The sequence below is a fragment of the Haliotis asinina genome, chromosome 7 (genome assembly GCF_037392515.1).
Source record: "Haliotis asinina isolate JCU_RB_2024 chromosome 7, JCU_Hal_asi_v2, whole genome shotgun sequence".
NCBI classification, from domain to species: Eukaryota; Metazoa; Mollusca; class Gastropoda; order Lepetellida; family Haliotidae; genus Haliotis; species Haliotis asinina.
Window position 1 is genome coordinate 46,614,589 of NC_090286.1, and position 27,864 is coordinate 46,642,452.

The 27,864-nt window shown below is 36.4% G+C and overlaps 1 protein-coding gene across 6 annotated transcripts in view; it reads left to right on the forward strand.

Annotated features, from left to right (window-relative positions):
• The window catches only part of LOC137290732 (focal adhesion kinase 1-like), a 136,316-nt gene that overhangs the window by 88,984 nt on the left and 19,468 nt on the right, over window positions 1-27,864 (forward strand). For 4 of the 6 annotated variants that reach the window (XM_067821846.1, XM_067821841.1, XM_067821842.1 and 1 more), the window contains exons 4-13: window positions 1,144-1,231; window positions 4,397-4,476; window positions 4,745-4,862; window positions 5,770-5,910; window positions 7,180-7,257; window positions 8,265-8,478; window positions 9,638-9,730; window positions 15,924-15,954; window positions 24,979-25,034; window positions 26,430-26,486. In XM_067821846.1, the coding sequence (XP_067677947.1) occupies window positions 1,144-1,231; window positions 4,397-4,476; window positions 4,745-4,862; window positions 5,770-5,910; window positions 7,180-7,257; window positions 8,265-8,478; window positions 9,638-9,730; window positions 15,924-15,954; window positions 24,979-25,034; window positions 26,430-26,486 (956 nt within the window). The remainder of the gene's footprint in view (window positions 1-1,143; window positions 1,232-4,396; window positions 4,477-4,744; window positions 4,863-5,769; window positions 5,911-7,179; window positions 7,258-8,264; window positions 8,479-9,637; window positions 9,731-15,923; window positions 15,955-24,978; window positions 25,035-26,429; window positions 26,487-27,864) is intronic. The other 2 variants (XM_067821843.1, XM_067821845.1) reach the window with 2 other exon arrangements.

The following is a 27,864-nucleotide window of genomic DNA, read 5'->3' on the forward strand; positions in this document are numbered from 1 at the left end:
GTCCTTTTGTTTTAGTGACAGTTCATTTCATTTGTGATGATCTGTACAAGAAATAATCAGTGTTGAAGTTTATTATTGTTGGTAAAGTGTTGAATTTTGGTTGGGTCAGGTTGAGTAATCCAATCATACATAATGCTATTTACTTTGCTGTTTCTTTGTTGTTTCCCTTTGTAATGCCAGGATCTGATGATATCACTTTCATTTTGATCCATGATTTATTAGGCCATGCCTGTGTTCATAGGTCTTGACAGACTGGTAGAGGTCTCGGACCAGCTTGGGGCAGTGGGGTATAAGTAGCTTAACACATTTGCTCATTTGATTCCCCATATGACAATGTTTGAAGCCCATTTCTGTTGTCCCTGGCATAATATTACAAGAATATTGAAAAAATCAGCATAAACCATGCTCACTGTAGGAGCGACATCACTTTGAACTTTTGTTCTCCTAGATTATGCTGAGTTGTCACAATATATCTGAAATACTTTTGAAAGGGACATGAATACCCAGAGCACTTACTCATTAAATCTGCGGAGATCTGGATATTATGCTTATAGGTCCCAGCAAGGTATGTATTTTGAAAGAGGCTTCTATATGGTTTGGTGGTCAGACGTAATGACTGTGTCAGGTACATGACATTTTATCCCTGTTATATAGATTGATGCTCATGATGTCAACCCTTGGATCCCGAGCCACAAAATATTTGTTGTGCTATGACATTCATAAGCCTATGATAAACTTAAGAGTTATGACATACCATGATGTTACAAATGCTCTGTGGGTCAGGACTCCAGACTTTTAATTTACATACTGACATCAATGGATTTGAACAACAAATAAACGTTTCACTTAGTCATTTCTTAAATGCATGAACAGGATTCTCCTTGACAGTCCTACCAGCATTCTACCAGTCACAGTTAATAACTATGAATCAACTCCTACGGATGTCAACTTCTTTATTGTGAGGAACACATCGTTTCATATCCTTACTGCTCCATTCCGCATGATAAAGAAGCTGATCTCCATAAGTCTCTGTTCCTTTTTGGTATCACTTCTATATCCCTTTTAAAGACCTGATACGAATCAGAAACAACAGAAGATCTGATATCTTGATGAACTATACTCACTGTGGGGCTTTTGTTTCAGATATGAACTCCGAGTGCGGTACTTACCCAAAAATATCCCTGAGCTGTATTCCAAAGACAAAGTGACATTCTACTACCTCTATGATCAGGTATGTATTAGGGGACTGACTTCATGGGTGTGGTACCTGTGAAGATCTAGGCTAGAATTTATCTTAAGCAACCCATGCTTGTGAAAGGCGACTAACAGGATCGGGGTGGTCAGACTTGTCACATGTCATGGTATCCAAATGTGCAGATTGATACTCATGCTGTTGATCACAGGATTGTCTTGTATTTTTTCTAATGTGTCTAATGTAAAACATCAAGGAAAAACATGAGAATAATTATCACCCTACGTAATATTTCTCTGTCCAGTTTCCAGGATCTCGATCCGTCTGGTCCACTTATTTACAGACAACTGCCATATTGATAAAATATTGATTGTATGTTCAGAAATTACATTGAAACAATCTAAGAACTCTGAGGACTGGTGAAATAATATTTGTACTTCTTCTCTTTAAAGTGAAGAAACAAAATTCATTTTCTGTGGAAAGAGTTGTCTCCCTTCATTCCTCAACATCTTATTCTATCACACAGACATATTAAACTTAACATCATGTTGAATAAAATAGGGAAGCAACTATTGCAACACTGTTGTAATAAGAGTAAAATTTGTTTTACATTTAGTTGTCTGCACATTTTTTGTCAGGCAGTGATCATCAAGTATATGCAGTTTATGTAAGTTATGTATTCAGTTAGTGCAATATGTCTCTGAATATCGTAACCTCAGCTTCTCAGATTGCAAAACTGATATGATCACTGTTGATGGCAGTGAACACTCAACCAAAGAAAATAAATCCAGGAAAATGAGTGGGCAAAAAGTCGTTCATTTCTTAAACCTGTGTAAAGCACCTGCTATAAAGTCTTCGCTTGATCGGAGAACGTAGTGGAGGAATCTTAATGAGGAGCACACTGACCTGACAGCAGTATATGAGAGAGTGGGAGGGGTAGGGTGGGAGAGGGGAGCGCTTTGTGACAGCAGTATATGAGAGAGTGGGAGGGGTAGGGTGGGGGAGGGGAGAGTTTTGTGACAGCAGTATATGAGTGAGTGGGAGGGATAGGGTGGGGGAGAGGAGCGCTTTGTGACAGCAGTATATGAGAGAGTGGGAGGGATAGGGTGGGGGAGGGGAGCGCTTTGTGACAGCAGTATATGAGAGTGTGGGAGGGGTAGGATGGGGGAGGGGAGAGGTTTGTGACAGCAGTATATGAGTGAGTGGGAGGGGTAGGAGGGGAGGGGAGCGCTTTGTGGTGTTGATTACTGAAGACAAAGATAATAGAGTTGAGATATGCTGAGAGATTAATGAGTGATGCCTTGAAATGTGAAATCAATACTATGGTTTGTTAGCACTGTTTCATTGTTGAAATTACTTTTGGAAGATTATAGTTTGTGGAGGTATGCTCCATGTTGGAGAATGTGTTCAGTGAAGTTGCTGAAGTAGAAAGTCAGTTCCTTAAAACAGTCTGTAATTCAGTTCTGGCTTTACAAACAATCACACATGCTTAACATTTTAATGGGCTAGACAAGTGCTCAGTGAAATCATTCCCTTGTCAAGGCCAGCTACAAATCCCTACATCTATACTAGTGTATAGCCTGTTTCTAAAGACCCAGCCAAGCAATAGTTGAAATCTTTTGGGAAGCTCCAACCTTCAGTAGCTTAAGTCTGATGGGGAGACGGTGTTCGGAGGTTTGCATGTCTGCATGAGGAAGTGATATCATGGCGTCCTCTTTACATTGCATGCACATTAAATATGGTGATGAAATTCAATGCTAGATCAAAGAGTTTGTCATAAAAATTAATTTAAAGATTTCCGATCAACTGATTTTGTATTCAGTCCTGTGTATCGAATTGGAAAATGTTGACTGTCAGATGTGACATTTCTTGTAATCTGATCGAAAAGATATCAGAGATAATCCTTTATTAAGAACTTGAAAGATTTTAATTTGTAAATGCTCTTTGTTACAATGAAATATATGTGTTTTTTTCTTTTTGCTGTTCAGTGTTGAAATCAACAGGTGATTTGCAGTCCGAAGGAAATCATTAACACATTCACATGTTACGCTCGTCTGATAGAGATGTTGCTTATCTTTTATTAAACATGAAGATATTTAGACGCTCTTGTTGTAGTGGACAAATATCTAGTCTGTGAGAGACAGTGGGGTAGCCCAGTGGTTAAAGCTTTGACTCATCACAGTGTAGACCCGAGTTCAACTCCCCATGGATACAAAGTGTGATGCCCATTCATTGTGTACCTCATTGTGATATTGCTGGAATATTCTTAAAGGCAGTGTAAAATCATACTCACTCACTCACTCTCTAGTCGCTGAAATGATACTATTTCACAAGAAAATTCATTTTTAAAATATTGGTAGAGTATAATTATAAGGGGCTGAAAGACTTTCTTCATTTACACTAAAACTGCAGTAATCTATACGTGCCAACTATTATGGATTTACCTGTGTAGGATGATTTTGTTTAAAGCTCTGTCTGACACCTGTCCAACTCACTGTAACCACTCATGTTTGTCATTATCTATTCTTTACCGAGAACTGTTTTGGGTAGAAATCTTGATATCTTAACACATTTCCTGGTTCACAAGATCAATGTGTATAGCCTAAAGTAATGTAATCACTGAACACAATGGATTGTTATTGAATATACTGTATGCACATTGTAAACTGAATAACAGTCATTCAAGTGCAAAACTGGTTGTACCAGAAGCGCTCATAAAATCTCCTACCTCATCATGATGAAGGCAGCCTGGGACTGACAGAATGCTGTATTTAATGCATACTGACAGTTGAATCATACTGAAATGGGTTAATTATGAGCATCAGTTATTTTTGTTCTTGTCTGATATTGTGGTGTACCTGTACCCTAATGTAAAATTACGATGATAATGACTGGGAAAAGTATACTTCAAGATGCATTCCCAGGAGATACTTTTGACAAAGTCTTTTGAAAAGTCACTTGAAGATTGTACAAGTGAATTCTTTCATAATACTTTACTTAATCTGTCTAGGCATATTAACACTGATATTTTGAAAGAATCGGGTGGTCATTCGATTCCCCACATTAGTACAATTGAAGCACATTTTTTATGTCATCTGTTGTGTTGTTGCTGGATTATTGCTAAAAGCAGTACTAAAACTAAACTAGCACATTCAAAAGCAAGTTGGCAATTCTGTGGTGTTTACCAGACTTGTGTTTTTTCAGGTTCGGAATGACTACATGCGAGATATAGCCGAACAAATCGCACATGAAGTTGCCATCAGGCTTGGCTGTATAGAAATGAGGTATGTTCAGATGTATTGTAACATAGAATGTTTGCTGTAATTGTTGACTTGTGATTTTCTTTTTCATGGAAGCACTTTGGAAATGTTTTTTGTAAGTTCCGATGTTGCCTTCTTGTTCATGTTGTACTTTCACCAAGAATCAACAATTGGTGAACTGAACCATAAATCGAACTCATTATTTTGTTAAAATGGACAGATTGTGACTTTGTGTGGCAATATCCTTCTCATTATCAACCAATAAACTGAATACTTTTTTCTCTGTTTTCAGGCGGTTTTTCAAAGACATGCCTCAAGTAGCATTAGATAAAAAGTCCAACTTTGAATACTTAGAGAAAGAAGTTGGGCTCAAAAGATTCTTACCTCGAACTGTGATGGATTCAATGAAAGTGAGTTTTTTTGTAATTTGTTCAATCACTAAAATGCTTTCCCGAAGACTTGTTAAGCAAATGTATTTTATTTGTTCATTAAAATTTTGCAAATAATCCCCACCTGGAAGGATTGTGACTTCAAAGGTTTCTTTCCCACAGTGTGATGCAAAGTAACAAACATTTGTTACACATCAAAGAGAATTTAAAATTAGTTTCCTGATCTTTACACCCACAGACATGTGTGAAAATACTTTATTTACAATCAACAATATGATGAAAATAGATTGTATATTATATGGTATGTTTTCACAGATGGAAGAATAATATTGGTGTAATAGTTTCAGTTGTAAATCCATGACTTATTATTTTTAAGTTCTGATGTAGTGGATATACATCTGAAAAATGGGATAGTGGAGAACCTATGGTTAAAGTGTTCACTCGTCATGCCGAAGATCTCGGTTTGACTACCTACATGAGTACAATACATCAAGCCCATTTCTGGTGTCCTCTGCTGTCATATTGCTGAAATACTGCTAAAACTAAACTCACTCACTCGCTCGCTCGCTCGATACAGTTTAGTAACCCAAATTGAAAGTGTTTACAAAGTAGTTTTTGGATATATTGCATGAGGGATTGGATCACAAAACTATTTGTTGAAAATTACTGAAATATCAATTAATATTTTTAAATCAGTGAATTCTTATTGACTGCATTTAACGATATATGAATACGACAGTAGCTTAGAGGTTTATGGGCCAGCCTGTGATGCCTTCTGTGTGGTTTGAATCCTGAAATGGGTGCAAGATAGGGTGAAAAGATGGAATCCCATCACTGTATGTGAGACCATGGTCATGTTTGAAGAGGAGAAGCAAAAATATAAAGTGCATTCTTGTATTAAAAGCTTATTTTTCTTCTCTTTTTTCAGCCGAAGGCCTTGCGCAAACTTATACAGCATCACTTCCGCCAGTATGCGCAGCTCACGGAATCGGAGTGTGTATATAAGTTCTTTGATACTCTCATCACCGTCATTAAGTTCAATCAGGAAAGATTCAAGTGCGCCTTAGGGGTATGTATGAGATTGTGTAGAGTAATACAGCAAGAATGTTTCATCAGACTTTTTTAATATGTCTGATATATGGATACACTTCAGTAAAATTTAAGAACTTCAAGCTTTTTATACTGTTATTCAGTGTTCATGTGTTAGAATATATTCTTTGGTGAGAATTTATCATTCAGAAATGTTTTTCAAAGTTTTCCAGTTTGTAAGTAACAATAACCACTATTTTGTGTGCAGTTACGTTGTACAGCTGTCTAACTTCAGATTTAATTAGTATTTATAATTAAGTGCCCCAGATCAGGAAATTAAGAATAACACGTTTTTTTGTGTTAATAGTTCTGATTACCTAAATTCATTTTTTTAAACAATGTTTTCAGTGAAGCAGTGTATCATGATGGTTGTGATGTAGCATTGAAGCCTCTTCCTGTAGATAATGAGCTTTGGGAAACTCCAGTCAGTTCTACAGAACTATTAATATTAGTTGTAAACACAGCAGCATATATTCATAAATATTCACTCCCAATTTCATGGACTGGCTGTTAGAGCAGTGATACAATGACACTCATTAGGATACCTGAGTCACACTGTAATATGTATCACGATACTGATTTTCCACCCTTCTCCTATAATATTCTGTGAGACTTATGCATAAATTAGTTGAAATGGAAAGTCTCAGTTTTGAGTATTTTTAAGCTTCTTCAAAACTGTTAAATATTAGTGATTGAAATTTGCTAAGGGCCTTGTAATCCATTTACAGCTTGTTTTTAAAAAAAAAAATCATGCTCTACCCAAGATCATGTGGCGAACATTTGGATACCATGTTACCTTTGAACATCAGTCATTAGAGTTAGAGATGTTTCATGCACATGGAATCGGTGATTCATACACATCCAATCTCCTGTAGGTAAATACAGTTCCAACATGGCCGTACATCACAGTGATGGGAAGGATTCAATAACAAATAAATACTAATGATATAATAATAAACGTACTGATTCAGTATTGTCCATTTGTATCATGCTTTGTGTTTCCAGCAAATGTGATTAACCGATGAAAGATATTCTAATAATAATCTGTGCTTGTTAAACAGAAAGTGGTAACATGATATGTTTCAGAGTTTTCCCTTCGTGAAACATTTCCAAACAGTTCCACAGTTCTCTGTAAACAATTCTCATGGAAGTCTCGCATTGTAGAAAGTCTTTCACTTGTTTCATAATATTGCTTTGATTTGCTAATGTAAATATTAATTGCCTATCCAGTATGTGTTTATGTTTTCAGTCTGGGTGGAGTATCTATGTTGATATTGTCATTGGGCCTGATGTCGGTATCAGTTATCTCACAGAAAAAGCCTCTTCAGTAAGTATTTTACCTACCTTGTGCCAGATTATGTCAGTATGAACTAACCTGGTTTACATGGGAGAATGGCCATGGAGGACTAATTCAGTCTACTAGGAGAGCAGTTGAGAATTTTGCTTGATGGAGTTATCTCCCTTCAACAGATAATGGCTGTTCCATGTTTGTAATTGAAGTGTATGCAGATACTGTCATATCTTTCTTGATATGAGAAATGTCTTTGTGTACGATGTTCTAGTTTTCAGCTTATTGGTCTTTACAAATGGTTGTGTTTGTTAAAAACAATAATAATGTAAACAGATGGTGCTGTGTTAACAACTAGACCAAGGAAATCACTCCTACTGTATCAGTCATGACTCCTGACCTGTCTCCTCAAAACTGATTTGCTGCAAATGAAATGTTTGAAACTTTGCAGCTGTCAGTTGTTGCATGATCAGTTTTTGATATTATTATTTCGTTAGGACATTTGAACTTTCATCATCTGATGATGAGATGCAACAAAGATTGTTGTCATCCCAGGAAATTTGTTTGGTTTAATGTTTGATGTGTATTTTGAGGTACATTATTATGGTGCAATAATATTTTAGCTACCTTTTGTTTATGTTGGATATTTACATGCACACACACCATGCCTGATCAAGAGCAACACTATGCTACACCACGCCATGCCATACCATACCAAACATCACGCCATGCAACACAACAGGTCACGCCACGCCATGCCATGCCACGCCATGCCAAGCACCACACCACACCACACCAAGCGCCATGCCACGCCACGCCACGCCACACCAAGCACCACGCCACACCACACCAAGCACCACGCCACACCATGCCACGCCACGCCACGCCACGCCACACCACACCACACCACACCACACCACACCACACCAAGCACCACGCCACACCACACCAAGCGCCACACCACACCACGCCACGCCACGCCACGCCACACCACGCCACGCCACACATCTGTGACTGCTGTGTACCTGTTATCATTGTTATTTCAGCCTACCCACATGGCAGACTTTGCCCAGGTTCAGTCCATACAGACAGTGGGCAGTGAAGATGGCAAGGGTATTTTGCAGTTGAAGATAGCTGGTGCAAATGAGCCGCTCATGATCACGTGTGCGATGTTGCAAGATGCTGAAGATGTAGCAGACCTGATTGACGGCTACTGTCGCCTTGTACATGACATGAATGACTCACTGTGGACCAGGAAAGGTAAGATACATTCGCATAATTTCTCATATTAATTTTTTACATGAATATATTGTTTCATTATACTGTGCCTATAGCATATGTTTTTAAAGTAAAAACTAATGTCTGATTTGACAGTCATTTTGACAATGCAACACATTCATTTGATTTCCAGAATCTTGGCTTTTAATTCAGTGTCGCATTATTCTCATATCCAAATTTTTGAACATTTTATCCAATTACTTAATACATAGCGCTAAAAAGAAATTTAGAAACCCCATGATCTTTTTCTCATTTAACTACCTTTAAACTGCCATGTCAGAGAAGTTAACATTTTTATGTGACTCGAACCAATCTGTCATGTCATAAGAGATTGTATGAAAATCAGATTCTCTTAACTTATTTTGAGTAGTTTATAAGTGTCATTCACACTTAAAAACAACAGGTGCTGACTTTAAGTGGAATGCACTTCTTCTACCTCTGTATTCTTTCCCTAACATTGACGATGTATACGAATGTGCATATAATCAAGTTAGTCTTGTGCATATATATATATGTTCATATATTCTGTACATGACTTGCCTCTCAGAGTGTACCTCTTTCTATATATCTATATCATCCAAACTGATCCACTCAACTGAATCTTTTCATTAACTGTTTTTACCTTGACAAGATCACATTGATAGGTCCATGTTTTGCATACTAACAAGCGAATGTATATACACACGCAATAGGCACCCACTTACACTCATGATGAAAAGAAGTCAATGTTATTACTGTAGAATGATAGCTCAGTACCATAATTTCTGGCTGAAGCTGGCCGAGATAAGATTAAAGCAGTTGTAACTGTTCTGTTTTGATTTCAAACCCTTGATGTGTATTTGACGTATTGTTTTTGCTTTGCGATATCCATGTTTTTCCATCTTGTTCTGTTGCAAAAGAATTGCAAATACATTATTTTTATGTCACCAGCTTCATATGTGTATGATTTATAATTTGTTCTTAAAAAACTTTCCCTTGGAAAAGATTCTTCAACATAAGCTGAAAGTTACTGTATATCTCCAAAGAAGACTGTTGTAAATTGGAATCACTTCCTAAATAGTTTTCCTACCATTTGTGTTTAAAAAGAGAGTCCCATTCATGCATATTTCTCACACGGATTTATTTTGTTCTCGACATAAAGCTACTGAAGATCTACCTTCATTTACTAAAATAGCCTACCTCAGTTGGAACTCATACGATTCAGATGACGAAGGGGAAGCAACGTGTAGTGAAGGTAATTGGAGTTAACTCCCCTTGGCACGGATTCCTTTTGATTTTGAGTTCTGAAACTTGACCAAGCACCCCTGAAACTCTTGAAACATCCCGTTTCACCATTTTCTCACATCTTGTTCATCAGCCATATTTCTTTGTTTTTGCACTTTATTTGCATGTTAACTGGATTGTAGTGAGTTAACGAACAGTTCTGCTTTTATGTTCTTGTCCTGTTTTGAGTTTTGGAATGATTGGGAAAACATTTATTTGTATTAGTTTGACAGTTAATTATTTTTTTGTTTTGAATTTTTAAAGTGTGAACCTAAGATTTTAGTGGTTTGAATTAAGGACACCAAGTGAGTAGAATCAGTGAACAAAAATCAGGTAAAATCTAATGAAAAAAATATGATGTGTTTGGATCAAGTTACATTGTCCGCTAGATGATAAGCCACTGCATACTGAACAAACTAATCACTTTTCTTATTGTTATGATTCTGTGTCAGTGCTAAAATTGAAAAAATCAAACTGTCATGATAATAGGCGTGAAATGCTGCTGCGGTATGAGTAGAACCGCAGTATTTCTCTTTCGGTTTCATATAACGTAATTAAATTTTTAAAAATCTGTGTTTTCAGTTTTCATACAGTCATCTCAAAAAACCCTTCTATAGCTTTTCTAAAATAGAAATATTTTTCTAGAAATGAAATCAGGTTGTCCAAATCTGTGCATTCCTAGACGGCTGCCATTTTCTTTGAAGTAAGTTCGGAATCGCAGTAGAATTGTCTGCTTAGATCGGCAAGTCAGCAAGACATCAGTACCCGATATCACAATATTCCTTCTATAACTGCCTATATTATGTAAACACATCAGGTGCATTAATGATGAGTTGTTACATATCGCAGCAATAAAATTCCAAATATGACTGGTAGAATGTTAGACTTTGGTATACATACAAAAAATTATCTGAAACATAAACAAAAGAGCAAATGGGAAGTCTGTCTTCCACATCCACTTTTGTGTTGTGTTTTGGCATTTGACTCCAACTTGGTGCTGGATGTGTTTCAGCACCCTTGTTTTCCACTGTTTTTGACAGTGTTTCATTTCATTCAAACTCAACGAATATTGATTCAGTTACATCACTGCAAGATTTATCATGTCGTTCAAAGTGCCCATTACACACACAGAATGTTGCATTAAATGAGTATAAATGACCTCACCACGTTTCAATATGTATGTGGCTATCAAATTTTAAGGTTTTCCCATGATTTTTGTTTTGTAGTATTATATAGAGATAACAGCTGGAGATGTTGTTAGCCATCAAAGGGCAAGTTTGTCCAGTGAAACCATGAATGGAAAGACTTGCATTGTTTTCTTTAAAACAAAACATCAACATCACTGGTGATTTGCCAGAACTACAGTAATTCTTTACATGTTTGCCATTGCTATCTAGCTGTTATGTGTTGTGTTGATTTATTTTATTTAATATAATTTATATAATGACAGTTTTGTTCATTCAAAATAACAAAGGTTGTGATTAGGTTTTTCATTTTATTAAACAATGTAAGAGTTAGTTTGGCTCTTGTCAATTTTCTGCATTGTGGTCTTATACCAAACTGAAGACCTTGTACTGCAGTACATACTGAACCGTGGAGAAAGTGTACTGTTTCACTCCTACATGATAAATCTGAAAGATTACCGATAAAGCTGTGAAACTCACTTCACTCTATCGCTTAAGCATAGATCTACTTGTAATGGTTTTCCCCATACATTTTGAAAATGGTCTCTGGAATACAAAATGAATTCTAAGACATTTTGATTCAGAAAGTCATAAAATATGTTATTTTAATAGTTGATGAAAAAGTGTGAATAATTGTCATGTTTTCATAGAATACCTCAAATGAAACCTGAGCTGAGAAATTCCTATTATACAAGATTGATATCATCAGATATAAATGTTGTTCAAAACAGGCACTGTAATTGATGGATTAATCAAAATGCTCTTGAATACCAAGAAAATCACCATGTGATTATGCTATTTCCCCTACTACTGTTTCCGTTGTGTCTGTGATGTGTCTGAATGCCATCTGTAAACTGCACAATAATAACACCAAATTACTTGTGTAATTAGCATTTTCTGTACACCATCTCTTTCACTGACATCGAGACATCTGTGCATGCAGCATTCCAGCTCTATGTGTCTGTTTCTCCTGGTGTTGTAAAAAAGACAAATTGACATATCCTACTTTCTTCAGAAAGTTTGTTGGTAGCTTGAGGTTAGAGTAACTTAATATCTTTAGTTAATTGTTTAAAATGACTCATAATGCATTTTAAAATAGTGAAATTTCTTCATGTACTCTGGTGAGTGTAGTGGTTATAGTGTTTGCTTGTCATGACACTTGGGTTCAATTCCCAACATTGGTACAATGTGTGAAGCCCATTTTTGCTGTTTCCTGCCGTGATATAGCTGGAATATTGCTAAGGGCAGTGTAAAACTAAGCTTACTCACTCATTCACTTCTAATTTGTTTGTATACATGTTTGTCGTAGCTGAAATATTGCTGAATGCAGTCCTCTTCAAGAAAGAAAGATTTTCAATGACTGTAAACAGTCTTGAATGACTTCATGCTGAACTTGATTATTCAAAGGTCATTGTATTTTGTTGAATATCCCTGAATGTAGTGTCAACAGCAGACATGGTCCTTGACAATTAGTGGTACGAGATGTGGTAGTTGATTATACATTTATTTTTATTAATTGATTAGAAGATTTGATGGAGCCATTAGACATTGGATTACCATACCTAATAGGTGCCTTGGGATATACCATAAATTTCCGTTATTTGCATCAGGAAACCAGACAAGCAGATCACATATTTGTTCAATCACATATGTGATATTTATACAGAAACGTATTGCAGTGTGTGGAACAATGCTAACATGAATTGCAATTTAATCCCATTTCATTAAGTACCTCACTGTAGTCTTTTATTGGATCATAGTTCGAGGAATAATGGCTGAATATTTACATAATTTCATCAGTGTTTTCAGAAATACACTGACTTGATAACAGTTTGAAACATCAAGGTTGGTCAACAGTGAATTCTAATCAGTTATATGACCCCAGAAGATCTGGGTTTGAACTGATCGTCATTAACCCTTGCTTCTTATGAAATTCGACTGACAGGATCAGGTGGCCTGACTTGCTGACTTGGTTGACACAAAGCACAATATCCCATTTGTGTAGATGGATGCTCATGCTGTTGAAAACTGGATTGTTTCATGCAGATTTGATTATTTACAGAAACATAAGGTGTACTACTGTGGAGTGTAGCATGAAACTAAACTAACTAACTCACTCACTCACTCACTCACTCACTCACTCACTCACTCACTCACTCACTCACTCACTCACTCACTCACTCACTCACCAGTTATATTTGATGTCCAAACACACAATAATTTGTTATATCATTTAAAAAATCTTCCTCTGAACTATTACTATGAGTAATCAGTAACAAGCTTTGTCATGCAAGTAAATAGTATGTACAACTATCCATCATCAGTGGCAGCCAGATAAGTGAGGTCATTTGGTTGTGATGTCATGGTGATATCATAATGGTCTGTAAGCTATATCTCCAGTGGAAACCAGTTTTGGAGGACAAATTTACAAACACAAGGTTCTGTTGATGACTTAAACACTCAGTTTGCACTTCTCTCATAATGTGAACACTAATACAGAGGGCACAGCTTAAATTTGGCCTAAGGTTCATTATGTGAGAAGAGCTTAAATGCTCACAATTATCAAAAATTAGATGCTTCCTACTTCACATTAATTTAATTTAACCTGGAAATATAATTAATTACTGGAACCCATTGTTTGTGTCCTTGGTATATATTCTACTCAAAAGAACTTACCAGTCTGAAAGTCATTCTTAACTACCTTTGAGTAGTATATATTTAGTAATACACTCCTTCATTATCCTTAATCTGAAGTTATAATTACCTGCTTTCAGCAAACAAATTATCAAGGTTTTGTAAATTTGATATCTTTAATAGTCACCTGATAATTATCATGTTCATTCTGAACAAGTATGGTATTCGTGACAATCTTCATGTTTTAACCAAAACAAAAGGCTTCTGATAATTTGACATGCAAAGAGTGTTTGTCCAAGATCTGATAAATCTTTCAAGATTTCTACACACATTCTTCCTGTAGTTCTGTTCGTAAAATGAATTATTCACCCAGCACCCCATATTTTGTGTTTGCTTGCATTCCTGATCCAATTTCAGCCATTTTAGGTGACCAAAATCAATGGTAAAACAATGCCACATGGCAAAAACATCAGAAAATCAATTATTCCTATTATCCAAATCATTCGTCAAGATCAAGATAGCAGATAGGAACCGAGCACTCACTGTAGGCACTAAATTGCTAGTAATTTCACTGTCAGGGCAAGGTTCGACCTGTTCTGTTGGTATGTTGAAGTTGACCACTGGTTGGCTTGTTCACTGTTGTGGTCAGATTGTACTAACAATAGCTGGACATTGATGAGAAAGAAGGGAATGATCGTTAATTGGGTGAATGGATTTTTGGATTAGCAACAGCTGAGGCAAGAATGGCGCTGGAAGATGGCTGAAACATGTTTTCAGAAATTTATCAATGGATCTATTGTTCTTTTGTGGGGTTCTGTGTGAATGAAGATAAATGTATTAAAGGAAAGGAGTGTGTGTTTTTTATTCAGCAAAGTCTATTATGTTCAGCAGTATGATATGCATACAATGGATTTAAATGTGCAACTTTAAGAGTATAATTTTAATATGATACAAAATATTGTTGATGTTGTGCAATTAAATTATATCAGAACAAAATAATATTGTTAACATTGAACTGCAAACCTTGACAAAGATATGCCTGTTACAAATGACAGTCATCTCTATCTATAAACAAAACTATATTGCTTAAAACAACCCAATTCTTTTATGTGACAAAGTTTATAACTCTTTGTCAGTCTTTACAGCAATAAGTACAATATAGTACAAATGAGTTACTCTTTAATTTCTTATGGCACTGCCAGGATAGTGTTTTGTAATATTAAAAGTATTTGTCATTTGGGGAAAAACGTTAAAACATCATTAAATTCTTCAGTCCAAGAGAGAAGAGAAAATAGAGTTCAGAATAAATACCGGATGCCAAAATATCTCTAGGACCTGATAACAACTCCTTTAAGAATTATGTAATGTAAAATACTGCTCAAAAGAAGTTAAGATCAACTAAATTCTGTCATATTACTATAGTTTAGTTCGTGAAATAAAAAAATCAGGTGGTTCTTAACTGCTCTTGTGGTAGTATAACGACAAATCTTCATTTAGGGTTCAGATAGATGAGTGTGTGTTTATAATAACCAGAGACGTGTGTTACATTTGTTAAACACAGTTTTCCTCTGTACATTATTATTCTTCGGCATGAGTATTCAGTATTCTGTGTGTGACATTCATGCAAGAGACCTCCAAGGTTCGCCCTGTGAAATGGTCTACAGATTATCTTCGCCCCCTGCTGGCAGTGGTATGATAATTTAATTTTCACAAAGATGTTGACATTTCGCACAATTTGCATGTAATAACTGCCAACTACTATAATACCCATTTGCAAATAGATATCCAAATGTTATTTTTATCTGGAATCTTTTTATAGCCCTCTTGCATCAGTCCCATCCCAACCATTCTCATTCATTCACATTATGATAAAATATTGATCTGACGACGAGAGGTCAGAGTGTATCTTAAAGAGCAGCTCTTGTGTTGACACTTTGCCAATATCGTCATGCTAGCGGACAGACTCATTAGGATCTGCATGTAATATCCATATTCTATACATCCCTGTTCAGAGACCTCCTGAATCCAGTCATACTTAATTATTCTGAGTTTGCCCTGCCTCAGGACAAGTTGTGTTCAAATAACTGACCATCATATCGGCCCGGACTTGACCGATGGAATAACTGTAGTCGCGCCCGAGCGACCAAATTATTGATTTCTGTCGCTGCTTCAGTGGCAGGCTGTCCTTTGTTCCATTTAGTCGGAGCTGTGCAATATTCCGTTAGCTGCTAGTCGACAGACAGTGTGTGTCTTTGTGTGTCACATGGTTGTATATGGGGAGTCCCCACAACATGGATGTATGGACACTTCTGGCTAAATATCATCCTGATTTTCATATTTTTACAGGCGAGACAATTCCCAGGACTCCGCGATCAAGGTATGTGGACATTTTGTTTTGCCAGATTTTGGTTTGGCTTTATTTTATAGTTTGAAAGTTTTGAAGTTAGATGATGATTCATCAACACCTCTGAAATGTCTGGCGTGATGCAACTTCTGTTACCATTTTTTTTGCCATATATGGCAATAAATTTTATTGTTATTGGAAAATGCATGAAAATGTCAAAGCAACTTTTCAAATTGTCACGTATTTAAGTCAGCTAAGTCCGATGCTGTGAGTGTAAGTGCCTATATACATGCATTACTTATATATATCAAAGAAAATATCTTTCGGTGTGCTTACAATGAAATATATGTTGATATTGATTTATATAGTGATGCCCTTCAAGCTGAGGCTTGTGTTTTGTGAAGGGGGTACAGAAGTATTATTTGCGAATCTTTCACACATGGAATAACAATCAAACACACATTGTTAAGTAATTCTGCACATTTGTACTTCACAACACCAAGTTTAACATGCAAGTAACACATGAATGCTCGGGAGTCGGCTGTAAGTATACACATATTGATGTATGTTATCAAATGTCAGGGCATATCAGGAAATGGAAATGAGAACGGATATTTACACATGTGCACGTATATTTCTGGAATGATCAATTCCTGGCAGAACTGCAGGATGTTTCTGTAAAATGTATGTGTATCCTGCACCAAAAGGTTGTTTAACGTTTCTGACAACTGTTGGCACGCGGATGTGAAAGGTTGCGCAGCCACATGGTGGGCACTAGCCAGCACTGCCCAGTCCCACGGCATGATAGTAACAACAGTAATTTGATTAGCTGTGTTATTAGTAGTGGTGCCCAAAGCAAATGTAGCCCTGCTGATTGTGGTGGGGACTGGATTAGACTGATACTTGTGAATACATGGAGACGTGTGTCATTTGGGGATTTATTTTAGGAACTAGGGGGACTTGAGGGATTTGACCATCCACTGACTAATGCTGGATGGGAATTATTGTAATTAATCTCCCAGCTGGGTTCAATTGTTACTTGGCATGCTATATCACTACCAGTAATGAAAGTGAGGATTGTTTTCCTTCAACATAGAAATTGAAAATAGGAATATGCCCAAACTAGCTAAAAATTAATTTTTATTTTCATCAGTATTGATTTCAGGAAAATAAGTACAGATAAATTGTGAAGAATTTTTAAAAAAATGGGAATGTTTTTAATCCACGATGTAAATATATAATAGTGATGGAATATTTGTGTGAAATAACATCCTGTAGCAGTACTAAATTAAAGATGCATGAACTAGCCAGGGATCAGGGTTGATGACAGGGCTTTTAGCAGGAATGCATATGAATCTTCAGCATAGCTTTATGTTAAAAATCTAATATTTAGAGGTTTATCCTGTATTACTTATCAGCAGACCACCTACACCCAGGGTACTTGAATAACTGAAACTGCATATGTGCATTATAAAAAGAAATATTAGACAAGAACAAGGGTATGAAAGTGACGGCCTATTGGTTCCTGTGAGATGAGCAACCAGGGATGGAAGTGGTAGAGCGTCACACCCTGTTTGGGTTGACCCAGTTTGCCTTGTTCGTACCCTTATGTTAGCCTATATTTTGTGGTGACAGGTGGGAGTAATTGCAGGTGTGTGGGTAAAGGGGAAGTGATACTTACCACATACCTGAGTCTCTCTCTACTCCACCCTGTGATCTAACTATGTTATTCAACACTTCGTCAGTTGCAGTATGCTCTTGTCTCACTCAGTTCACTTTGATAATCTTCATATATTTCAACAAATGCATTTAACAGAAACATTGTATTTGTGGACGATGTATTATGAAATGTCAGTGTTGTCTCGCTCTGGTAATTGGCAATACGCTATTTCAGTAAGAGAATATGAAAATTTATATTCAATTGAATATATTGGTTTCTGTATTTCCTATAACATGAAATATGATTTTCAGTAGAATATCAAAGTAATTTGAAATGGTATAAGTAGACACAAAAGGATGGATATTACTAAAGTTGGTGCACCTAGTACTTGGTGACCGACTTCAGTACTTGTTGAAGCGTTGTGAGTGTAACTCATTATGTAGGTGTGGAGAGAGCTGCTGTTGGACCATGAACAATTAGCAGCAGTGGCACCATCAGGGGTTATTTCAAAACATTTACAATGCATTATTTCCACTGTGAATAGAATGTCAGAGTTTGGATCTGTCTTTCCTGGGATTGACAGAATGAGCATTGATTTCACCCAAGAGTGATGAACGTATGTCTCCTGAGTCATAGCGGACATGTGCCCTTGGAATAATCATCAAAGTAATATCAATTATCATCTGCCTCATGTTCATATTTCATTTTGGCATATTCCCTGATGTCTATTAAAATTAAATATTTGCTTATTTTAACTATGCAGCATTTTTTTTTCAATTACATTTTTTCACTCAATTTCACAGAGACACCAAAATATGATGGTTTAATCTTTGAAACCAGCCCTACGTTACTTGTGGTAGTACAGGTGTGTTATTGACATGAAATGAACGATCAATACAGGTATACACTGTATAAATCAGGTGCCTATCCTGTATGATTCATTGTACAGATCAGTAATGGTGCTGTCACAATATTTGTATATTTATGACTTAATCAATATAAGCTTCATCCCAGTTATACAAACAATACAACAGGGTTGTGTTTGACAGATTATGGTTATAGTTGAGTCACTGAGGGCAAGTGGTTCCGTGTGATGTCATGTGTTACAGAGTGCAGAGGATAAACTGCTGATGCAGGACTATTTGAGATCATTGATGCATATGTTTTGTGTGAAGGGTGGGATGGTAAGTGGTGGGAGAAATGATGAATAACAGGCTATTGATGGGTGATCAGAACTTTAGTGAGTAGGTAGTTATTGGAGCAACTTCATGGAGGATAATTTTTTTTTCAGTTCAGAGAACAATGTTTCGATGTAGATTCTTACAACTTTATCAGGCTCAGATGTCATCTTTAAAGTTGTTGGCTTAATTATTGATTTACCAGCTTCTATAAGCTAATCAAGCAGTGAATAGGTAGGTGGAAAAATGGGAGGACAGATGACAGATCTCTGGGATGGGTATCGATGGATATGTAGACTTGGTGTGGAAGTAGACAGCGAGGGAGGATGGGTGGTCTTGTGAATGCAACATTGATGAAGCAAGGTGGCTTCATGTGTTGACAGATCTCTGCGATTGGTATTGATGAATATGTAGACTTGGTGAGGAGGTAGACAGGTGGAATAGGGGGGTGTCTAGTAGAATAGTCATGGATGACTACTATATTCATGAAGGAAGGTGGCTTCATGTGTAGACAGATCTCTGGGATTGGTATTGATGAATATGTAGACTTGGTGAGTAGGTAGACAGGTGGAATAGGGGGTGCCTAGTAGAATAGTCGTGGATTACTGCAACATTGATGAAGGAAGGTGGCTTCATGTGTAGACAGATCTCTGGTATTGAGGAGTATGTAGAAATGGGGAGAAGGGAGACAGTGAAGTGAAACTTTGGGAGGGGAGAGTTGTGTCTAGTAGAGTAGTCATGGAAAAAAATAAGATTGATATGTGGCAAGGTGGCTTCATTTACAGATAGATCTCTGGGTTTGACATCGATGGACAAAGGTTGGTGAATGGATGGTGGACTGTTGAATAAGTGAAACAGATGAGTTCACAAAATGATGAATGGTGTTATTCAGGAACTAATGGACTTGGATATGCATCTAACCTACTGTCTTGAGTTTTCCATCATTGTGTACACTTGATAAATTTAATATGTACTGTTGTCCTTATAAAAAACAAGCAATACAGACTGAAATTATCCTGATATTAAATCAAGATATGAATGCTAAACTGTCTTGACAAGCTACTTTTTCATTGTTTTAGTGATGGACTGCACAGTAAGAATCTGTTACAATAAAAAACTAGTCTGTGCAACATAACTTTCATAGTTTCAAGTTTTGTAGACTTTTTCTAGAATTGATACTTCTAAGAGAGACTGAGTCAAGTCAAAGCAACATGCCTTACATTGTTGTAGGCATTTAGACAGTACAATCTGATATTAAGGAAACATCTGTGACTGACTGACTAAATATGTTGATTACATGAGTTTCACAGCGAACAGAGGTAACGATTCACACGTTATTAAGTGGAGCAAATGGCAAAATGAACTACCCAACATGAAAGGACTGCCATATTAGATGAGAATTACCCATGCAGTAATACTTAAACTAGATTTGACACCTTGTGCTCTTCCATTCACAGGCAACATTGCTAGTGTAGATTCATTTACGAACCATCCAGACCAGTACAAGTGGAGATGTGGTAACATTTATAAAAACTCTCAGCCCATTATACAATCATCAAATCATTGGCACTGGATTCCACCATGGGTGGCATTGTTAGCCCAATAATCATTTCTACTTGTGACCTCTTCACTCCCTCTGAGTGAGAAGAGTCCTTGCCCCAAAAGAAAGAGTCCCTCCCAAGAGGTCGGAGTCCCTTGATGCAATCAGCTTCATTGTAACAGGTTATTTAGCTGCGAGTGAGTCATTCTTGATTAGGATGGAATTCAGTGAGAAGCCTGCAATTTGATTGATGTCGAAGACGACAACCTTCATTCATGGCCCAAATGAAGTAATCATTGAGGTTTAGTATCAGGGCTGTGTTTTGGGACAATTTTGGTGATGAGTTTTTTCGGGGAGTTGGCAATATTTTACTGTCATTTTGATACTTCTGTCGACAAGGTGATAAATGGCTGAAACTCTAATGATACAGGAACCTGTTTTCACTCCAGTATTTTGCCATTATATGGAATGTCATTGATAAAATATGTGTTGGAAGCAGTGTATGAATTGTTAATGATTTAGTGACACTTGGTAATATTAGTGATGGGGAACGTATTATTTGTAAATGATTAACATATTGATTTGGGACATGCGTTATTACAAACATAAAGGTGGAGGACATCACGTCTTGGTAAATGAGGGAAATTTTACCAAGGATTCACCACATAACTTTTGGTTATTTTGTTGCTGAAAATTGAACTATTATAGTACTTTGTTGCTGAATATTGAACTATTATAGTTCTTTGTTGGTGAATATTGAACTATTATAGTATTGATCCATTCATTATCAACATTATTACTAGATAATACCAGATTGAAATTGGAATATGTTTTGTGCATGTTTCCCTGAGACTGTTTTTGCTAGCAGTAAGTAATTTTTATGAGTAATTTATATAATGTATGATGTAAATATAAAGTGTGTTTAATACCCTACATGGGAGGTATGTTTTAAGTTCTCAGCGTCTTTGAAATAAGAACTGACTCAATTGAACACTCTTTGGCTAACCCATAGGGATTATCTCCCCTGACTTTGTGAATCCAACTATGCTCACTTACTTATTGAGGTTCACACACACCACTAGCAGTAATGTCCACAGTCCCCATCATTGGATTTGTGGGTCAGATTCCGTGATTCAGTTGATGGCATACAAAATAAAGAGTATTAATTGGCTTAATCCCCATCCTCATCAACCAGTACTTGTTGTATGAGGGTATTTAGTGAATTGTGGTCAGGTTTGGTGTCTATGTTGGTGGAATACACAATATGCACTGAGTAAGAACGGTCATAATGTCTATCCAGAGATCTTTGGTCATCTGTGGATCCTGACAGCACGAATCTTTGATCACTATCAATCACTCGATCGTGTGGCCCGGACTTGATTAAAAACAGACAGTTGTGATACAACCAGACTTCAAGGGCGCATGTGGTATCAAACAACAGACACCCACACACTCAGTTAGGAAGTGATACAATAGACAGCAGCCATGTCAGAGAAAAGCAGGGTTTTTGAAGTGTGAAGGGCTGAGATGAAACTGTCCTGATCAATTAATACTCCCCAGCAGTAACACTATAATTGAATTAAAGCAATCCTGCTTTCAAGAACTGTAAATTGAAGTTTAATCAATTGAAGCATCAAACTGGATAGAAACAAAAGCTCTTTCTGTCATGAATATCAGATCATTTCAACAAGGCTTGATGTGATGGATCCGTTTTGATGTTTCCAAGTGTAAACTCCCCCACAAATATGTTCTGCTTGCCAGTCTCCCATGACAAACTAACTAAAGGAAGGGTGAAATAGGTGAATGGAAATATCTTTATTTTGCCAGGCTGCTTACGTCATCATCTTTCAGTCAAGTTTACGACAATGAAATGATTTCCCTGAGATCCGCCAGCACGGAGATCACTAGACTCCGTGTTGGGAAAATAATGATGTGCAGTCACCATTTAACACAGTCTACAAAGACTTCATGCAATTTGCTCCCTACAAGAATATGTATCATCATCAGTCGAATATATCCTCTATTCACCTGTCTCTTTGATGATAAGCAGTAGTCCAGCTGTCTAAGTGAAATGCTAGAAGTGACAAAAATGTTGGGATTTTTTTGTCATTTAGTATGTTTGCATTCTTCTGCTATACTCATCTTATATGGTTATAGGAGTGTTTCATTATCTGTGTGGTTGCAAAAAGTGGATTCGTTTTGGAAAGTGATATTGTTGAAATTGATGATGTGAGAACGAAAGATTACAATGTAAACATTGTGTCAAATGATTTAGCAGAAAAGCTGAACATAGGGGAGAAGTTATTTTTGTTCTTTTTCTTTTCATTGCTTTGGAAATATTGAGCGTATTTTTGTAGATATATTCAAGAGAAGACCAAATAGTATTTTTTAAGTGTAAAACATAAGTGCATTGAATTTATGACTTCTTCTTTGACTGATTGCAAATGGTAATGTGATGAAAGATTTATGCTCAAGCTTCCCATGTTGAGGGTTGTAAAGCAGACAAAGCAAGCATGAAGGATGCATGAAGTCATGGTTTTGTTTCACCAATCTCTGGTTTAGTTAGTCTGAATCTAAAATGAATGCATCAGTACTTCACTTTAATTTGTGTGTGTAAGAATTTTTACTGCCATTTAAAAAAAATAATTTTGACTTGGCCGCATCTCGATCATCCATTTGTCCACTGTAAGAATGAATGTGTTTAAGAACGAGTGTGACTAAATCTACATTTCATATACACGTGCTAAACTTTCTGAGAGTAGAAAAAACAAAAATGTGTTCCTTCCTCATCACTTTTTTTCCTGTCAAAAATTTATAAGAAGTCCTACTGTCCTCGTTACTTTTGCAAAAAATTTGCCCCAAGACACATTTAATTTTTTTTATGCAGCCTCATTAGATGTGTTTTGGAGTAAAAGTGGACAGGAAAGTTTTATGTGTGGTTACGCCCTTTAACTACAACACATCTGTGATGACTTCACATTCTGTTTCTTCTATTATTGTCACAGCTTGCTTGGAACTACAATACCAGTCATTAAACGGGACAAGTTACCCAGTGATAAATAGCGATTTGGTTAGAATTAGTAACACACATCTTTGCTGGTTGTATTAGATCAGATGTTCAGACTTGCTGACTTGGTTCATCTTGTGTTTTTAAACAAAGAAAGTATTAATCATTGTTCATAGCGGCAATCACTGGGTTGTAAGGTGGGTATTTGATTCATTTGTCATTATGTAGCTGGAATATTATTGAATTAAACAAGCATCGGCTAGCACAATAGCTTATGCATGTTCTCCCTCACACATATGCACTCACACCAACGCACTCATACACTGTCTCTCACTCACTCATACATCCTCCTGACTTCTCATTTCCATTTCCACTAATTCTACAATGGAAAGACCAGATTGTTAACATGGTATTTAAGGATTTCACATAGGTAAAGTCATCATTACTGCAGAATATATTCTATATATAATTCCCACCACTTAAGGACCCAAATGATGTGTGGAGAGAGCTGAATTATTTTTGAATATCAGGTGACATTTTGATATTGTTATCAGTTGGTTATCGTGGTATTTGAGGTAGTTGCAGGGGAACATTACCCAGATGGGTGATCTGTTTCTGGTTAGAGGATGATTCCAGAACTGTACATCACCCCTGTCAATTACTGCAATATGTGTGAGAGATACACAAAGACAAGAACACCACTTGTGCCAAAGATTCCAAATGTCATGTATTAGTCATGCAGAATGTATAGAATAATTTGGCTGATGCTGTCTTGTTCTTGAACCCATATTTACAGTAAAAGTGACTTGAAAAGATAGAATTTACTCTGTTTGACTGGAATGTGTATGTTGAGCTGGACAAGTTAAACATGCTATAGACGATTTGGGTTTCAAGACACATGTTAGGTCAGGGGTGAACCAAGAATCAGTGTTGATGGAAAGCAACTGGCACCAGTGCCAGAAGATCTGGCAGTTATACCCAGATTAATATGTGCCTGTTGTGTTATAATACAGGAGATGAGACTAGCAGTTTCAGCCATAAGCCAACTCAGGTGGAATAGTGGAACCATATTTACGTGTTATGCCAGGATTTGTGAAAGATGACACTGATAAGAAACAACCCGATATTGTGTTTGGCATGTACTTGTTTTCCAAGGGAACTGTGACTTATTTTTATTTATTATTGTATTTTAATTTGGCTTATGGATTTTCAGGATACACTTCAGCAGGGATTTCACATGCATAATCATTATCCTATGATTTTAAGAAAATAGAATACCCAGGAAAATATGCACATACCTGGAGATTTTTCTGTGAAATTTTTCCAAATTGTTGGAAATGCTGTGATAGACACCTTCAAGAACATTGTCTCTGAGTATCGCTTTGGGATTATGTATGTGAATAACTAGTTTTCATGGACCTGATTAATTGAAAACGAGGTGAATGAGGCTTGGTTAATAAGACGCACACATACACCCTTTGGGTAATAACAGTTGTGGCTCCCACAAAGGTCAACTATTTCGCCCGATGCCGTACTTCCCGCAATTAGCTGTGATTACAGGGAGATGCTCTGCTATGCCCAGCTTGACAAGGAGAATGCTCAGCCATGACAATACAACAATGTCTGATAAGGTAGCAGATTTTTTTGCAAAATTTCTATCTTTATTTAACAGTTTCCAACGGCCAGGCATCACTGGAAGACATGATGAACCAGTTAGTCCCAACGAACGTAAGTTGCAGCATTTTCATCACTATTCTGTTACCATGGTGATTGCTATGGTCCTTGTATCTTCTTTCTGCATGAAGCTTGCTCATCATACACAGACCAAAATCATTTGTTGTGATTTTTGCAGAATTGACTCTTATTGGTGTTTATCTGTCGATCTTGTAGGCTCTATTTACTGTCCAATACGCAATCAGAGTGCATTGACGATTCTATTGGAACTTGCTGCATTTGGTAGATATGATTTTAATTCCAAATTCTGAGACATAAAGTTATGATTACAGCATATCTGTATCCAATAATGTAATTTTTCCTTTATTGAGTAGTTCAATTTGTTTGCTGTTATTGTTAAATTAACGTGTCTTGGTTTGTTGATATTTTTAGACCATGATTTTCTAGTTTCAGGATGAATTAGAAATCGTTTATAGACAGACAGTTAGCTAATGATGTTCAAGCTTCTTCATTAAAATAATATGTTTGCATGACTCTGTTAAACATATATGCATGGCAAGAGTTGTTTGAATTTGAAAATGTGACAAAAACAATTAATTCAAAATCAGCATCTTCAAACAAAATGTCAGACGTCTGAGTCAAGTAAAATTTTGTTTGGTCTAATTTCAGCTGGTAAATATTTAAGCTGTCGTAACTTCAGATATTGATAACATGAGTCGTGTTTGGCTATCAAATATTTTGGTTTTTGAAGAATGAGCATTGCTTGTTGTCACATAAGACCATTACCACCTCTGTATTGGATACAGCTATGGACTAAGAGACTTCATGCAAAAATCGTCATATCAGCATCTATCTTCAAGTTACAGTTTCTATGCAATGTCCTGTGTCAAAGAATAACATACCCTGCTTAAAATGAGCATTAAGAACTTAACTGACCCATTTATAGCCATCCGGAATGTGTTTTGATTGTGACAGATTTTGTCAAAGATTGATGTAGTACTGAGGCTAATTCTTGAAAACAGTAAGTTTTACGTGTTAAAAGACACAGAGTTCTATTACTTTGGCCATGCAATAATAATAAAATATCTTTTCTTGAGGTATTTTGTTTTGGAAATGAATGTCAGAATTTTTCTGTATTGAAAATGAAATGAGTAGTTGACAGGCAAATGTCACTTTGTACTTGTTTTGGTGTGTCGAACTTGAGTCCTCAGTCACTGGGATGTCTCTGTGAAAGATATCAAAGAGTATGATACCTAGGATATCAGTTTTCACAATTACTGTCACAAACAAGTACAGTCTGGAATTTTGCTACATGTGAATGCCCCAGACCTGTGCTACGTTTTGTATGTTGCCATTCTCCTCCACCTCCAACACTACAGACGTAGGCTGTGGACATTGCCGCCACCATGGTCTATATCAGTATATGTATGTATGTATGTACCTCATCAGGAATATCGGACTATGCTGAGATTGTGGAGGAAGACGGCGACTATAGCACGCCTGATGGTAAGTCCTTACTGTCTCACACACAAATATTTCACACACAACTTTATCAGGTCTTTTCCCTCACTTGCACTGATATTGTACAGTGTTTTTGAACCTCTGATTAGTTTCTTTCGTATTTTGGTAATTGTCAGGGTTTAGTAATTAAGAGGGCGTTCATGGTTAAGGATGTTGTGTAGTCTTTCTTGTTTAAAGGATGTTATCGCTTGGATTTGACAAATTTTTATGTGCTAAATCATTCATCACAGCAATCTTTGAGATATTGGACATAGGACTTGATGTTTATGGAGCTGTACATGAACCGTGGGTTTCATATCAGCACACAGTGTAGTGTTTATGTAATTAGGGTTTTATGTTTCAAAGGAAGGAACAGTGCTGTATTTGAAGAATGTGAAAGGAATTCTCTTTTCATAAAAGCATGCTTGTGATTTCTTCAAGAATTTGTGGATTTCTATTATCTTTTATGACGAATTCAGTATCAAAATAATATTTAGGTGAAATTGTATCAAATCAAATTATATCTCTAGGAGATAACATGCTGTACAATTATAGTCCTCTAAAACATACATGAGAAAATGGATCTGGCTTGTTACAAGAATTAAACTTCAGTTTTTGTCTTTTGGAATCCAAATTCTTTTTCTGGCCACAATAATTGTTTTGTCATGTGGTGTGTTGGTTTTGTACGTATGTGTTTAAGTTCCTGTATTTATGGTGGTGACTTTGATTAGTTCTTGACTTTAAAAAATTCTCTAAAAATATAAAAAGTAGGGACAGTCCTAGTAGGAAATATAACATAAACAGTAAAAAGCATTTTTGTCTTAATTCGTTATTGATGCAGGATGAAAAAAGATTTCTAAATGTCGTTGGCAGATCTTAATAGCACAGAAATGTGTCATAGCATTTTATGCAGTACTATGACAGCTGTATTTCACGCTAGTCTGGTCCCATTTTGCTTCATTTTCATGTTCATTATCAGTTTCAGTTTTAATAAAAAATATTCAATTGGATTTCAAATTGTAAAGTGTCAACTAAGATTGAACTTTTCGTTTAACTCTGATTTAACTCAATTCACACAAATGGCAGCATAATCAATTTCACAGCTGTTGAATTTGGATGAAACAGACACCATTTTTTGTCTCAGAAAAAAATCCAAATCAATTGTTGAGTCATCTTGGCTAACGGTCATCTGTCTGAAATCCCCTCAACCTCATCCAGATATCATATTCAGTCAGAAAATATCCCCTTGGTTGCCGCATTACCTCTGCACCGCACATCAAGTAATTTTGGGATTATTCGCTTGAAACGACCCAAAATCTAATAATACATCCCGGATTATTTTAAAAAACGATTTTAGTGTTTGACTTTTTGATGTTTTGGGATT